Source organism: Ceratotherium simum, chromosome 11, assembly GCF_057802395.1.
Source record: "Ceratotherium simum simum isolate JZ-2026a chromosome 11, ASM5780239v1, whole genome shotgun sequence".
Lineage (NCBI taxonomy): Eukaryota > Metazoa > Chordata > Mammalia > Perissodactyla > Rhinocerotidae > Ceratotherium > Ceratotherium simum.
The window spans coordinates 53,835,680-53,852,327 of record NC_141910.1 but is presented as its reverse complement, the minus strand read 5'-3'; the positions used below and the strand labels follow the sequence as shown (position 1 = coordinate 53,852,327).

Below are 16,648 nucleotides of genomic sequence, written 5' to 3'. Positions count from 1 at the left end.
GCCTGCGAACCCTTAGCTCTCCTCCATGTCATCACCTCTGATCATCTCCTTTATCCATCCACCTCCTGAATGGATGGCAAGAGGTGTCTCTCCCAGCCTAACAGATATGAATATCAACCAACCTCAGTTTCCTCGTGAGAATAATGGGGATAAAATGCACCTATTTCCCGGGGCTATTGTGAGAACTAAACAGGCACAGAGTACATGCTTAACGCAGGTTAGTTATAATTCGTGGTTTTTATCTCCACTTGAATGCCCCTTAATCAGCTCTCTCTTAAGATGTCTGGAAACTCCCTTCCCTCCTAAATTTGGTAGTTCCCCTTCCTTATACTATTTTTTCAGCCACACAAGCATAAAACCTCCCGCATTATTTACATCACCTCCTCTTCTGTCATCAAACCCTAGCTGCTGCTGCTTCCGAGAAACAGGTTTCACATGTGTCCCCAGTTCAGGTCCATCGTCTCAGCACTGCAGCTGCTCACACTCCACAGCCAGACTAATGTTCTGAAGTCTGATTTTCGTGTTCTTCCTCTGTCTAGAAGCCTGCTGTGAATACAGACGTGTTCAGGGCGGGGAGTGTGACCAGAGTCCTCCTGCAAATGTGCTCCTAGACCCCACACTCCCTAAGCCCCCCCATTACCACCACCTCCACAACACACAAGTTGCTAAACTTCGCCGACTGGAGCGAATCCAGGTTCATCAAGGTCCTCACCGTTTGGTCCTATTCAGACCTGCCTTGGCCAAAACCAAACAGGTTTCTTTTCTCTCCTCCAGCTGTGCCCCGACTTTGCCCACACCACTTCCTACCCCGGAGTGTCATTTTGCCCACCCTCTAGCTCTCAGCCTGCCCATCCTAAGGCGTCCTCCCTTCCTCTGGTCTTCTTTTGCACTTGCTGCTGCCATCATCATTGAGGAATTTTATGATATTCCTTGTGATGCCTTGTTCTCTCCTATTATTTGGAAGTCATTTCTATTAAAAGTGAACTTTTTTCTTGTCCTGTTTGCCAACCACACTCTAACCACTTAAGGTACTTAAGTTTCTCGCTTCTTCTGGAGCATCTGGTATACATAATAGAGGGCACATAGTGTGTGCATTAGTGCTACCTACAAATATGCTTATTGTCGATCATCTCTACCATTTATGTGCTCCTACTGTGTGCAGGCACTGTGCTAGGTGCTTTATATGCATTATCTCATTTAATTATCCTAGTCACCCCATGAGATATATGTCATTATCCTCATTTTACAAATGAGGAAATGGAGCCCAAAGAGATTAAATAACTTGCCCAAGTTCTTACAACTAACGAGTGACCAGAGCTGGGATTTAAACCTGGATCTGCCTGCCTTAAAATCTGATTCTTGTCACTGTACTATTTTGCCTCTAAATATAGCATTAATACGCCTTTAGATGGCAGACAGATTAAGTGTGGGAAAATGTCCTTTTCCCAAAGTATATTGTGCATTGAATTTTGCCTGATTCCTCTGTAGAAAGTTTAAAGAGTGAAGTGTGAGTTTTAGATGTGGTAATGCTTAGAATGAGAGCATTGCATGGTCAGGAAGTGGGACCATGCCCTAGCTGATGTAGTAGAGGCTGCAGACCCAGAAGGTAGGAGTGAAAAGTAAAAGGAAGTTTAGGAGCAATTAATTATAAATGTGCAATTTAGAGAAAACCAGTCAGCTGCAGGATGAGCTCAAGAGGCTGCCAATTATGGCTCCAGAAAAGGCTTGAGAGCCATTTATACCCAGAGGGACAGAGAGGGTGGCCCCAGGGAACTTGATCACACATCACTTGGATGCCCTGGAGAAAAGCTGGGGTTTTTTGTGTTGTTTTGTTTGTTTGTTTTTCAAAGAAAAGGAGCATTTGATAACAGGTCTTGGGGAGACTCCAAAGGAGTATGGGGCAGTGGTCAGCATTCGAGCAGCTTGGAAAGGAATTATCAGAGCAAGAGTCAGTGTCCTGAGCCCCCAGTGTGGCTGGCTGAGTTGGCAGTGAAGCCCAGTGGAAGCCCGCTAAGGGCATGATCTCCCTAAGATCAGGCCAGTGTAGCTGATAAAAATGTGGGACTCCTTGTTAAAAAATTTTCAAGCATTTCAAGATGATGACAGCAGAGCATTAAACCAAACATGGAGCCCTTGTAAATGCAGAGCACTGTGGGACTGCCCAGGCCACATGCCTGAGAAGCTGGCCTTGGCTGATGGGCTTGTGTTTCAAGATGAGAAAGGTATTTACTGAGTGCCAGGCATGGTTCTGAGTACCATCCAAGTATCATCTCACTTGATGAAATGCTCAGGCCCTTCTTTTGGGGAGTCGCTTACTTCCCAAGGCGTGGTGCTGCTTGAGAGTTTGCTTTCCTGAGGGCCAGTAAGCAGTTACTCTGAGCAAGAGAGAAACCACTGAGCTGGTTATTTTTTTCTCTTGTACTTTGAGAGAGTATGAGTAAAAGATGGAAGATAACTGAAAAGAAAAGGAAGTGATTCAGCAATTCCAAGAGAAGCAGATCCATCAGAACAAATGATGGCTTTCCCAACTGCGTTAAGAAATGCAGAAATGTTGGGCCGGCCCCGTGGCTTAGCGGTTAAGTGCGTGCGCTCCGCTACTGGCGGCCCGGGTTCAGATCCTGGGCACGCACTGAGTCACCGCTTCTCCGGCCATGCTGAGGCCGCGTCCCACATGCAGCAACTAGAAGGATGTGCAACTATGACATACAACTATCTACTGGGGCTTTGGGGGGAAAAAAAAAAACTGCAGAAATGTTTGCCTTGCACTTACTAGTCTACAAAGCACATCCAGATGCTTATTTGATTCTCAGTGCAGTAGTGTTCCCTCTGTAAAGACCGAGTTGCCCTTAATCTATACATCTAGATGAAAATATGCTCCTGGAAGTCCCTCTCCCTTCTGCAATGAAAAACCCCTCGGCTTAGCTCTGGCCTAAGTGCCTTCTCAACAGCAGAGCACAAAATTTATGCCTTGACCTATTGGTTCTTGGCCTTGGAGCATGAGAACCAGACCTTTTTCTTTCAGGAGGGATGGGGGTGGTGGGAGAGAGAAAAACACCATTGCTACTGGGAACTTAACAACACATGATTAGAGCTGCAGTGATGTGGAAGACAGTAAGAGAGTGACTCTCCAAAGACCTTTGTCCTGATGAAGCCGGGAAGGGCCAATACATTGTTCTCTTCAAAGCTGTGATGTCAGCAAATAAATCATAACTGGAATTTCTTTCTGACTTGCAGAGCAGGTCCCTGGTCAATATGGAGACCCTCTGTGCCCCACAGTGGTCTGATGAATTTCTGAAGCATAAAGATGACATTTATAACAGGTTTAAGTTGAGTTCAGTACAAGTTCCTGCCAAGTGTAAGCCTGGAAACCGTGTCATAAAATGGGTTAACTTTAAGTATATTGGCTTTTCTTAGGAAACAAATGGAGGCGACATTACTGGACATCAAATAAATCCAGATTTACCTGTGTGTCATAAAAAACATCAAAAACAAAATAATGGTAACCCTTTAAAACAGTAAAATTATGTTTTGTATCCTGCCAAATGTGTATAATGATGCTGTGTCTGTTGGTTAAACAAATGGTCCTAGTATCCATATTAACTTGGTAGTGAGAGATGTGGAGTCCCACATTCACAATAAAAACAAAGCCACATACACAGTGGGGAATGCTTGACTGAATAGCAGTTTATGTAAAAAAATAAGGGTTTTGGTCAGCCACCAGACTCCAGGAGGCCCTAGTGAGTTAGCTGTTCTGTGGTCAGGTCTGGTATAATTGGAGATGCGCATGTGTCATGAAGCTGCAGTTCCACTGCCTGGCAATGGATACTCTGCGGGGAATGCTCATGTGCACGTGAGAATGCTCGAGAACCGTGTATAGCAGTAATGTCCATGAACTCAGAAATGAATACAGACCTAGAGGAGTGTTCATACATTGAATTAATTAAAATGAATGAAATAAATCTACATAAATAAATCTTAAAGATGGTGAGTAATAAAAGCAAGCTGCAAAAGGATATGGATGGTACAGTGCCACTTGTGTAAATTTTGTAAATTCACAAAATAAACATAGTAGAAGCATAAAAACATGAATAGGAGAAGTGTATATCAGTCCCAGGGGAGAGGGATGGGAATAGGATGGAGGGCTTCAACTGTATCAGAAATATTTTATTTCATTTTTTAAAAACTATTTTTAAAAACAGCAAAAATATTAACATCTGTTATATTTGATGAGTGAGTTCACGGGTAGGTGTTGTTTTATTTTCTATACTTTTACTGAATGGTGGAAATGTTTCATATTTAAAAGAAAATATTTTAAACACACAAGGACGGTTAACTAAATTTGAAATAATTTTAGCTTCTTCCAAATTTATTTTTTAAATATATATTATAAAAGTAACATTCTATTAAATAAATTTCAGAAAATTAGAAAAAATAAATTACTCAGAATCTCATCACCCCAGCATTGTTAATGTTTTGGTATATTTCCTTCCATTTTTTTCTCTGTGTGGGTGTGTGTGTTTAAACATACTTCTAAGCATCTTGGGCACACATATTGAATTCTGCCTTTTTCACTCATTGTAGCATCACCCTTTTCCCATGTTGTGACTTAGCCTCCATGAGCATCATTTCTATTGATTTCTAAAGGTCTTCCCCAGCTCACTTAACCAACACCATTTTTGCATAAAAACAGTTAAGAACTTTCAACAGTCATACAGTCACATGTTCGTAAACATCCTTTTGAAAACTGCAGGAACAGGATTGGGTCCTGCTCTGCTGTTGATTCCCACAAGGCTGTTTCGTGTGGGATGACAGTTAAAAGGTCTATCACATCTGCGATATCACATTCTCGCGAAGACTGAGCGCGTCGGCATTCATCCCATGGAGGGGAACTGCACATCGTTAAAAAGCCAGCTCTGTGTATCTTGTCGGAGAGGAAACAAGTGCTCCACATCCAGCGTCTGCTCTGAGCTCGCGAGCCTGCAGCTGGGGACTGTCTGCTGATCCTATCAAACTCTTGTTTTGAGGCCTGGGGTAACAGCAGAAATAATTATTCCAGATATGTGTGTGCCCCTGCCCAGCTTGTGGATGCTCTCACATCCATTGCCACCTGATCCTGTCTGAGCCCCTGAGAGATGAGGGGCAGAGTGAGCACCTGGCTGTTCCTGGATTACAACCAGTAAGTGGGAAAGTCAGGACTACTGCCCAACGCTCCTGACTCCTTCCAGAACTCTTTTCAGTTACTGCCCTTAGACCCAGGTACGAGGGGCATGTCTGCCCAGAGCCCACTACCCCACTCCTAGACCACACTCTGGATTGCTAGAATTCCCTAACAAATGGCCCTGAGCACTTCCAGGGCATACACAAGCCTAAATCTGTCCCCCTGGGGTCGGTTCACCAGGGTGTGCACACCTAGGCCCCAGGGAAACATTTTGCAGAGGGTGGAGAGAGCTTATCGGGCTGCAGGATGAATCTAGGGTTGGGCGGTGTGGGCTGGGGGCAGGTGCAGAGGCTGAAGGCCAACATCCCCTGCAGTGTAGCTCAGAACTGCAAGGACTCTGAGAATTTTAAATTCAAGGCTGGCCCCTTGGTCATTAAGAAGACGTAGTTGCAGAGGAGGAGGATGGAATATATTCTGTGTAACAGTTTGTTGGCTTGATCTGTAACTTTGAATGGTTTAGAGATCGGGCACTGGACCTCCTTTTCTGGTCTCGCTCTGGGACCCACAGATATTAAGAACAGGCTTGGCTCTCTTATCACACTGAGCTGTTTCCAAGTTTCCTTTCTTCTACCCAAGGCTGCAGACATACTGAGGGAGTGCAAAGGAAAGCAATTTAGAACCACAGGAAAAACAAAACAATTTAGTGTGTAAAAATCCCAATATATCAGACACCCCCATGTCCACATATAAAAGCAAGAAATGCATTTCAGGACAAAATAGAGTACAACCACCTGCTCTGAGGATGAATCAGCCTGGCACGATCCAGCAAAATCAGACATAGAAGCCAGCTAGTGAAGCTACAATCTGCTGCTCTTCCCCTCCTCTCCATTTCTCTGCCTCCCGCATCACAGTTCCTGCATGTGTACCGCAGAACTACGCCCCTCTGTTGGTTGCTTTAAGCCGTGCAAGAAGTCAGACCCCTGGGTTTCCCATGGCAACATGGAGAGCAGACTCACTGGCTCAGCCAGGGTCAGCATGGAAAATCAGCGTTGCAAAAGTTTTCATTTTAATTGTTGTGTAGCCACTGAACTAATTTTTTTTTTTCAGTCCCTTATTCCCCAGCAACATTTCTGATTTGTGATCAAGGATTTAACTGAATAGAGAAGCATGAAATCATTTAACATTGTGCTGTTTTGCTCCCCTGCAGAAAACAGAGATGAATGACTAAGCTCTGAATAATGACACACATATGGACAACACTTTACTAAGCCCATTGTATTAGTGATGTTTCACTTGACGTTCACAACTGTCCAGCAAGGGCGCTATTCCCATTGTATAGATAAAGAATCTGCATCAGAGAGGTTGAGTAACCTGGCTGAGGTTATCCAGCCGGGAGCTGGCAGAGTAGGGACTCAAATCTGGGGCTGATTCCAAATCACTGTAAGGATCCAAATAGAAGAATAGGTTTTGTTCAAACTTTTATTCATCTGAAAAAGAGTCACTTTATATCAGACCCCTCACAAAGTCTCGTATCATGGGGCCCTGTCTCAATTTATTTTAATAAAGTTTTGTTTGCAAACAACACATTAGCCTAGTACAGCCATTGGTCAATGCTGGTTTTGGAAGCTCGTGGAGGTCACCTGACCAAATTGGTTTTTTAAAAAGCGTGTGTTGTGAGGGAGATCTTTCATGCAGATTTATTACTTACTCCTGGGGATATCCTTTGTGGTTGCAAATGAGGCTTTTTTTTTTTTTTTTTTTTTTTGCTCGAGGAAGATTAGCCCTGAGCTAACATCTGTGCCAATCCTCCTGTATTTTTTTGTATGCGGGACACCTCCACAGCGTGGCTGGTGAGTGGGCTATGTCCGCACCCGGGATCCAAACCCGTGCCGCAGAAGTGGAGTGCTTGGAACTTCAACCACTCGGCCAGCCCCCAAATGAGGTTTTTTAAAGATTTCTTTTTAAGTGGTATCTTTTTTTTTTTTCTTTTTTTTGTCAGGAAGATCAGCCCTGAGTTAACATCCGATGCCAATCCTCTTTTTTTTTTTTTTTTTTGCTTGAGGAAGATTGGCCCTGGGCTAACATCTGTGCCCATCTTCCTCTACTTTATATGGGACGCCGCCACAGCATGGCTTGACAAGCAGTGTGTTGGTGCGTGCCCGGGATCAGAACCTGCAAACCCTCAGGCAGCCACAGCGGAGCATGGGGCACTTAACCACTATGCCACCAGGCCAGCCCCCCCTTAAGTGGTGTCTTGTGGGGATTGTGAATAGGATTTTTTTTTTTTTTTTGGTGAGGAAGATTGGCCGTGAGCTAACATCTGTGCCAGTATTCCTCCATTTTGTATGTGGGGTGCTGCTTCAGCATGGCTTGATGAACAGTGTATAGGTCTCCCTGGGATCCAAACCCACAAACCCCAGACCACCGAAGCAGAGTGCATGAACTTAACCAGTACACCACTGGGCTGACCCCCATGAATAGGATAATCTTCCACTGATAAATCATACAGGAGCCTAAAAAGTGCTCTATCTCAAACAAGATAGATGGAAATAAAGTTAATGTGCTTGGAAAAACTGAAGACAAAGACCATGATGTTGAAGATGCATATGAAAACTTTGAACAGAATTGTTTCATGAAATGTGAGAGAGTAAAACAAAACAGTATATCCAAATTAACATTTTATTCATTATAGTTTATATATGTGTAACTAAATTAATAAATATTACAAATAGACATTTGATCATATATTATACTATATTATACATTTGATTATGTCATCTATATAGTCATGTTGGCCAAAAATCGTTTGGAGGATCTTCTCATTGGGAATTAGGGGTTGGCTGAGGCTTGGTTAACACACTAAGTGGTTTTTCCAAAGTGCCGAGCTACAACCCGAGATGAGACAGAAGCAGGTTTATGTGCTGGACCCACAATGATGATGGTTACACACTGGCTCCTGCGTGTCCAGGCAGCTCCTTACAGTTTCCCAAACGTTGCTGCACTTGGCTCACAGCCTCTTGTGCAGTAGGGTCTACAGTTGTCCTAAATGTTCACCCGAGGACCCCGTGTCTCCCCATGTCAGTGACTCGGGTGCAGGCAGAGATGTGAGAGACTGCTTTTCCCGTCCCCTCAGGCAGCACTAGTTGGAGGAACCACCATGATCATCGGCCATGTCCTGCCCGACAAGGAGACCTCCCTCGTGGATGCCTACGAGAAGTGCCGGGGGCTGGCCGACCCCAAGGTCTGCTGTGACTACGCCCTCCACGTGGGGATCACCTGGTGGGCACCCAAGGTAACAGTGCTGGGGGGAATCCCAAAAGAACAGCAAATTCTCTTTGAGGCAGAGGGGCCATTTGGTTGGAGCCAGCTAGAGTGTGGTGCTCTCCTGCAGGTATGGAACCCTCCCTCCGCCATCCCAACTCCCCCAGATGCCAAAAGAAAAGACGCTTATGATTCCATAAGGGGGTGAGTGGGCTTGTTCTGCTTAGTTTAAACAGCCAGTTTTCCAGCAGACACAGAGGGTCTAAGACCAAAGTCCTCGGGAGCGGGGGCTCCTTGCTCTGACCACAAGGCTCTCAGTGCTTCCGAGGCTTTGCATTAGGTGCCACTGGCACCTATGGGATGCTGCAGAATAGTGGGCTCAGCAAGGGTCAGGCTCTGGGGGTTCTATTTTGTGCTGGGAGTGACAGCACTGAGCTGAGGTCTCAGAACAGAGGGTCCTGTCCTGGCTCAGTACTGCCTGGTATGGATGGGCTGGGACCCTTCTTTCATACTGGGGCCCAGCTCCTGCTCTGAGAGCCCTGAGGCTGCTCCTGGTGTATGGCTTAGGCTGTCTCCCATGGAGCCCTTTCTCAGTTCAGCCTCTTTGTCCCTGGGCCCTGGCTACCCTGTCTTCCTGCTGCCCCAGGCCCCAGAGCTAGAGTCCAGTCCCCTCTCCCCAGATTCCCACTTGCTTGCTCTTCCTGAAAACAGATGTACAGGCAGTTAGATTTTGCTTCATTTCTGAAGTTTTACTGCATATCCCCCAGGGAAGCAGCCTGGATATTCGTTCTTTCGTCAATTATTTTTTAATCACCATGTGCCGATGCTTGAGTGGGTACCCTGGAGTCATAAAATTAAACAAGCATTAACGAGTTTTACAGAGTTCTTCAGCTGTGGGCCTCGGTCTAAAGGGCCTGACTCCCTCCTGAGGTGATAATTAAAGCCTCGCTGTACTTCTGCCCTCAGGTCTTAGCCTGAGTGTGGGGCTCACCCAGTCTCTTCCGTTATTTCTTACCTGGTGCTTCTGAAAGGCCATGGAGCCCCCAGGCCTCATACCAGGAAGACTTCCCTCCTGGTACCGGGCTAAAGGTGCAGACCACGCTGAATGTCAGCCGTTGCATATCTCAGATGGGGGTTTTGTCCATTTTGGACACCCTCCTGGGTGCGTGTCCCCTACCCGGAGCCTCTCTCCATTCCCTGCCCCAGTGTTGGCCTGAGACAGAGGGTCCACACAGATTCTCAGCAACACTGAGGCCAGGCCAGCCATCCTGTTGTCCCCAGGGGTTGTGGGGACTTTCATGTCTAGAATTTAAAATTCTTTTTATAATAATTGAATAATTTTTTCTAATTACAGATTTTAAAAATAGAAAAAAAAAGGAAGCACTTAATCTAGTCATCCCAACACAATCACTACTGTTATTTTAGCTTATTTCTTTCTAGTCTTTTCAGACATGGTTTTTACATGGTGACTCTTTGGCTTAAGTGTGAGCATTTTCTGTCTGGCTGTGTGGTCTTCATGACCATCAAGGCAGTGGCCACCTAACGTTCTGTCAAGTAGATGAACCTCAATTTGTTTTCCTATTGTTGAGCGAAGGTTGCTTTTATTTTTTCCCAATATAAATCATGTTGGGGTGAACCTTCTTATTCACATGGCTTTGTTCGTGTTTGGCTTTGTTCCTCAATTAGATTTTCCCCAGGGTCTCTGGATGTTTAGCATTATTGTGCCTTTGTAACACCACTTCCATTATAAGGGAGGGAGGAACAGGCCGTAGGAGTGAAAGTCATTAGTGCATTTACCAACAAGGCTAATGTGGAGTCAGAAACACAGGACAAACCTATGTGATAAGAAAAACATGCCTAGAAGGTAACCATATAGGTCCTATATTTGTGTCATGCTTGACAACTGTCAAAATATTTCTGCATCCCTTGCTCACGTGACCTCACGGCAGCCTGTAGAGGGGAGGAAAGTGAGATACTGCGAGGTTGTAGGTGGTCATATGGTGACTCCACCGACTGACCCACATCTCCTCCGTGCTGGGCCAGCATCTGTAGTCAGGCTCTTGAACACCTGTACTCACATGGCATTGCCTTTACATTTTGCTCTCCAGGTCAAAGCAGAAATGGAGACACTGGTGAGGGAGAAGGGTGTCAACTCGTTCCAGATGTTCATGACCTACAAGGACTTGTATATGCTTCGGGACAATGAGCTGTACCAAGTGTTTCACGCTTGCAAGGACATTGGAGCAATTGCCCGAGTCCATGCTGAAAATGGGGAGCTCGTGGCCGAGGTAAGGCAGTAGAGAATGTTGGGGGGAGGGGGGCCTGGGTGCCACTAGAGACAGTTCTCAGGGCGATTCCTGACCACCCATCACCCATCCCACAAGGTTCAGACAAAACAAGTTGTAAAAGAAAGTGAGATGTTAACACCCAGATGACAAATCTTTGTCAGAAAATCCACACTTTTCTACTATCTGTAAAAAACAAATCTCTCTTTATAGTCCAACAAGCTTTCTAAGTCTTAGATGATGATGTCTTAGTTCTAATGATAAGATAGTCAAATTCCATTATAGTAAAATAATTTGGAGCATATCTAAGACATATTTTTAATAAGATTTGACATACAGAATAAATAAGAGTCAGTTTTCCACTTTCCTGTACCTCCCCAGAGGAGCTGAGATATTAGAGATCTAATCACTGGTACCAAGAAAAATGAGCCTCTTTGTACTTCTAGGTCTTAACTAGGAGATGTGGGGTCAGAGTTAGCCTAGGTATGGCTGGAAGCTAGAGATTTGACTAGATTTCCAGTGGGAAAATTCTGACTTTCAGATCAATAAAGAGTGCTCATCTTTGGTGTCTCAGGCCTGTTGGCTAGGTACTGAACTGTATTTTTAAGAGAAAAAGATATGTCCAATCATTATGACGTGAGACTCAGGAGAGCCTTATTGCGAGGGAGCCCTGTACTTATTCTGCTCTCTTCAGAAGATGAATAGTATAGAAGTGGGAAAAGTAGCAAGCCTATGGGATGAGCTGTGTCTAGCATATTTTAGTGTTCCTTGGGTTCATTATTTCCTTGTACCTCTGTGATTCTCTCAATTTTCTTCCTTTTGCCATTATTTAGGGTGCTAAGGAGGCGCTAGATTTGGGTATCACAGGCCCAGAAGGAATTGAGATCAGCCGTCCAGAGGAGGTGAGGAAGACTTCCTGTGTCCTTTGTCAGTTTCTTTCCTATAGATTCACAGAATCTTTAGGATAGAAGAGACATCAATAACTATAAGTCGTATATATTTTTTTTAAGTTTTACATTTATAATTTTATTTATTTATTTATCTTTTCCCCCAAAGCCCCAGTAGATAGTTGTATGTCATAGCTGCACATCCCTCTAGTTGCTGCATGTGGGACGTGGCCTCAGCATGACCAGAGAAGCGGCACGTCGGTGCGCGCCCGGGATCCGAACCCCGGGCCGCCAGCAGCGGAGCGCGCGCACTTAACCGCTAAGCCACAGGGCCGGCCCATATAAGTCGTATATTATCACTTTCTCCATGGGTGAAATTTCCCTCTGAAAGCTTCCCAGGGAACAGCCTCCTCCATGCTGAGGCTGACTTGGCCTTGAGCTTCCTTGAGAAAGACAGTTTGGGGAAAACCAAACCCACCTCATTTGATTCTGATTTCAAGGATCTGAGGGAGACAATGTGAGCACGCCAGGGGTTGCTTTGCCCAAAATTGAATCAGGAGAAAAAAGACAGACTGGAAGGGCCTTCAGATGTTAGAAGAAATTCCAGTATGTAAGCCAGTGACTCAGTGTTCTGGGGATAAGATCCCTTTGAGCATCTGAGGAAAGCTTTGGACCCTTCCCACCAGAAACCAGAGGCACGTATGTGTCTGTGCTCTCTCTCCCTTATCACCTTATTCCTCACTGAGATGGTAGTTCAGAGCCCTGCTCTCCTCCTGCCCTCTGGTTTCATCCTTGCACAGTCTTGCAGGGCATCAACACCAACCCCCCAGTGCCCCTGCTAAAGAATTCTGCTCGGGAGGGACCACATTAGACAAAGAGTGCCTTCTTGCCCTATGACCCATCCATTTGTGAGGAGAAAGCTATTTTTCATTTTTCAGAGCCTTAAATGCAGATGGTTTGGTGTCCACGTGTCCATGGGAGGCCTTGAGGGACGTGGAGCAGGAAGGAGACAGATGTGATGATACTGATGTCAGATAGGAACGAAGTCGGCCTATAGTGGGTCACCTGGGGTCCCACCTTATTCCTGCCCTGGGTCTGTGTCTGTCAGAGCCCTTGAATATAGCTCCCGTTTTGGCACCTGAGAATTGGTAAAGATGCACCGATTCAGCAAAGTCAATGCACTGAGAGTTAGCCTGTGGGAGCAAGAGTGGGTGGGATGGGCACAGGACTGGACTTCGTTAAGTTATATGAGAGGAAGAGCAAGGTTTTGGCTATAGTGGATAGTAATAGCAAGAATTATCACTGTCATCATCTGCTGGTTAAATGGGAGAGTCCTGGGTCTACGCCAGGGGAGATTTTGCTCCGCAGAGGACATATGGCAATGTTTAGAGATATTTTTGGTTGTCCCCATTGGGGGGGTTGTGCTGTTGGCATCTAGTGGGTAGAGGCAAGAGATGCTGCTAAAGATCCTACAATGCCCAGACAGTCCCCACTACAAAGAATTATCCAACCCAAACTGTCAATAATGCCGAGGTTCAGAAACCCTGATCTAGGCTAATTTCCACTTTGATATCAGTGAATATCACTCCTTTGCTACAGTGCTGAGGTGGCTGTGGAGAGAATACACCAGAAAACAGGGAGAAATGTGACTCCAGGTTTGCCTTTGCTTTTGTTTCATTACCGTTTTTTTTTTTTTTTTTGGTGAGGAGATCAGCCCTGTGCTAACATCTGCCAATCCTCCTCTTTTTTTTTTTGCTGAGGAAGACTGGCCCTGGCCTAACGTCTGTGCCCATCTTCCTCTACTTTATATGGGATGCCACCACAGCATGGCTTGACAAGCAGTGCGTTGGCACGCACCCGGGGTGCAAACCTGTGAACCTCGGGCCACTGCAGCGGAGCGCGCACACTTAACCACTTGCGCCACTGGGCCAGCCCCGTTTCATTGCCTTTTTTTTTTTTTTTTTTTTTTTTGGTGCGGAAGATTAGCCCTGTGCTAACATCTGCCAATCCTCCTCCTTTTTTTTTTTTTTTTTTTGCTGAGGAAGACTGGCCCTGGGCTAACATCCGTGCCCATCTTCCTCCACTTTATATGGGATGCTGCCACAGCATGGCTTGCCGAGCAGTGCGTTGGTGCATGCCTGGGATCCGAACCGGCGAACCCCAGGCCACCGCAGCAGAGCGCTCGCACCTAACCGCTTACGCCACTGGGCCTGCCCTCACTGCCTTTTAATTAAGCCCTGAGTAGCATCCAGCAAGGGTATGCCTGGTTTACTAAGTCCTAGGATTCTCTCAGGGTGAGCGGAGGTGATTGGAGCTTGGTGCCCCTGCCCAGGGCTCACTGCCAAACTAGCCCCTGGGGTGCAACTGGCCCCTTAAGCTCTGTGTTGGATATTCCAGCACTTTCCACAAGGTGGGTTCTGGGCATATGTGGACTTGCTTGGGGGAGATGGTGAAGTTTGTTTTCTTCCTGTCCTTTCTTTCTAACAGCTGGAAGCTGAAGCCACTCACCGGGTAATCACCATTGCAAACAGGGTAAGTAGACCCCGGCTTGCCCGAAACCCATTCTCAGCTCTGGGATCAGAAACCAGCCTGTCCAGTGGAGTCACTTTCTGTCCTGGGTGCCAGCACCATGCCTGGCCCACAGGACCCCAAAACTATTTGCTGAATGAACATTGTTATTCCCACAGACCTGGCAGAGGTCCTCCTTGCCCCCAGCTCTCCATTCCCCTCCATTGAGCTTGCTGAGCCAGCCTTCACTGCTCAAGTGGAAATGGCTCCTAAGGGAGGCAGGACAAGGTGGGGGATCACAGAGCCTCACTGCACCTGGAATCTGTCTTTCATAGAGGAATAGGTAGACATTTTACTTAGAGAATCATGATTTAAACCTCTGCCTCTGGGCCATTGATAATTTTTTGTTGGTATGGTTCAGCGTAAAGCCCTCGCAGGGTAAGGGGGTGCTGGTGCAGTGGAGTGGTGGGAACAACCAAGAGGTGTGGGGCCTTTAACATTTATAAGCTTTCAATCATATGCAAGTCCTCACCCACTCTGATACACTATTTTATTATCTAAAATTGGAATGATGATATCTCTCACTTCTCACAGGGTGGTTGTGAGGATCAAAGGATCATGGGAGGAAAAGCCCTTTATAAACAATAGAGCCCTCTGCCAAGGTTACTTCTCCTTCTAAAAGGCATCGAAGGGTTTGATTTGCTCAGATAATCTGAACTACCTCCTCTAGAACACTTCTTCAAAGTATGGTCCCTGGACCAGCAGCATCAGCATCACTTGTTAGAAATAGGCACTTTAAATGCAAATTCTCAGGCCCATGCAGACCCACTGAATGAGAAATTGGGGGTGACGCCCAGCAATCTGTGTTTTAACAAACCCACCAATGATTCTAATGGGCACTAACGCTTGAGGACCCCTCCTCTCAAAAGACCCGAAGGATGTCAGCCTGAGGGTGTGGTGTTGGGAAAACAGAGAGATTAGAGGGTCTGCTGGTCTCAGAATTAGTCAGTAAATTTGTGTTACTGCACAAAGGGCACAATCTGCTTGCCCTGAGACAAAAGCCAATCGTCAAGAGGCAAGATGGTGGCAGAGAAAGGGCATTTTATTACAACTTGCTAGCAAGGAGGAAGATGGCCGACTAATGTCTGAAAGAACCATCTTAAGGGGGGCACAGAATCTTGAAGCAGTTACATAGGCCAGTGGGTTACAGAGGAGGAGGTTAGGAATGTTGACCCTCTGGTGTAACAGACTGGGAGTGGCCACACTAGATAGACTCTCTGTCCGGGGGTCATCACATTCCTAAGGAACTCAAAAGAACAAAGTTATCATCTTATCGCAGCTGGGAGGTACATGCACAAGCAGGGGTCATAAAATCTACAGAGCAGTTAGATCTCCTGGAGGGTGCATATCCAGCTGGGTTAGACAGTCAGAGGTCATTCAAAGTTACAATATGGTTTCTTTTCTACGATATGGCTTCCCTTCTGTCAACCTTGTGTTGAGCCGGTATCACTTGTACCAGGCACATCAAACTTCAGGCCAGCTCCTAAATTCTCTGTCCTCTTAATTTGATAATCAAAGAAGGCATCAGAAGAACATTTGGGAAAACAGTTCCCAATTAGCAGTTTATAAGTCTGCAGGCTCGACAAGGACATTGTTTTACTGTCATAGCAATCGTCATTATATCATTACTTCCTGATGGAAACTTACTCCAGAATAAGGAAAGATCAGAATAACAAAAGGGCAGCTCCTCGTTTTTAGCTCCAACCTTTGCTCAGAGAAGTTAAGCCATGGACCATAGTTGCACAGCTCAGTAGAGGAAAAGCTAATCAGTATTACAATCCAGTCGTCCATCTGCAAGGCCAGTCCTGTCTGGCGTAGACTCTGAAGCCTGAATCCCTTGTATTCTGTTTTCTCTGGGGTACATCCTGCCCACTGATGAAGCAGCCCTCAGACTGCAGGCATCATAATTTTAGATATGAAATATAATATACGACTATCTCTAAGTCATCACATTCACGAACAGGAAATTAAAATAGTCCCTTGTTTTAAGTTATAAATAGTCTTGGTGTCAGCTGGTAAAAAATGTGAGGTTCAGCACTCGGCATCTTGCCCCGACGTTCCGCTCTTGGGCTCTGGTGCTGGGCGCTGCTTGCTTCGTGCAGTTCCCCAGGCTGCAGCTTGTGCTCCGGCAGCCAGCCCTGCATTCCCAGCAGAAGACTATCGTCGTTCCCTAGGGGTGGGGCTGGGACCAGGGCTGATTTGGCGGGGTTACTTGGTGCTTGTTAGTTTATGGGGTTGATGTTCTCTCCTTCCCGCCGTGTTTCTGTGTTTAGACTCACTGTCCAATCTATTTGGTCAATGTGTCCAGCATCTCGGCCGGTGATGTCATTGCAGCTGCTAAGATGCAAGGTGAGTCCTTGTGCTGGGATGGACAGTGCACAGATGTGGTAGGACTGGAGCCTGATAGCCCACCAGCTCCCTGCTCTCCCTGGCCCCAGACCCAGAGGCCAGGCCCTGAGCCTGCCCTTCCCTTTTCTCTCCTGCTGTCT

General features: G+C 46.0%; 1 protein-coding gene across 2 annotated transcripts in view; it reads left to right on the top strand.

Annotated features, from left to right (window-relative positions):
• Positions 1 to 16,648, top strand: part of DPYSL5 (dihydropyrimidinase like 5) — a 95,931-nt gene that overhangs the window by 60,493 nt on the left and 18,790 nt on the right. For both annotated transcript variants that reach the window (XM_087437029.1, XM_004418251.3), the window contains exons 3-7: positions 8,292 to 8,450; positions 10,528 to 10,707; positions 11,538 to 11,606; positions 14,079 to 14,123; positions 16,433 to 16,508. In XM_087437029.1, coding sequence (XP_087293155.1) covers positions 8,292 to 8,450; positions 10,528 to 10,707; positions 11,538 to 11,606; positions 14,079 to 14,123; positions 16,433 to 16,508 — 529 coding nt within the window. The remainder of the gene's footprint in view (positions 1 to 8,291; positions 8,451 to 10,527; positions 10,708 to 11,537; positions 11,607 to 14,078; positions 14,124 to 16,432; positions 16,509 to 16,648) is intronic.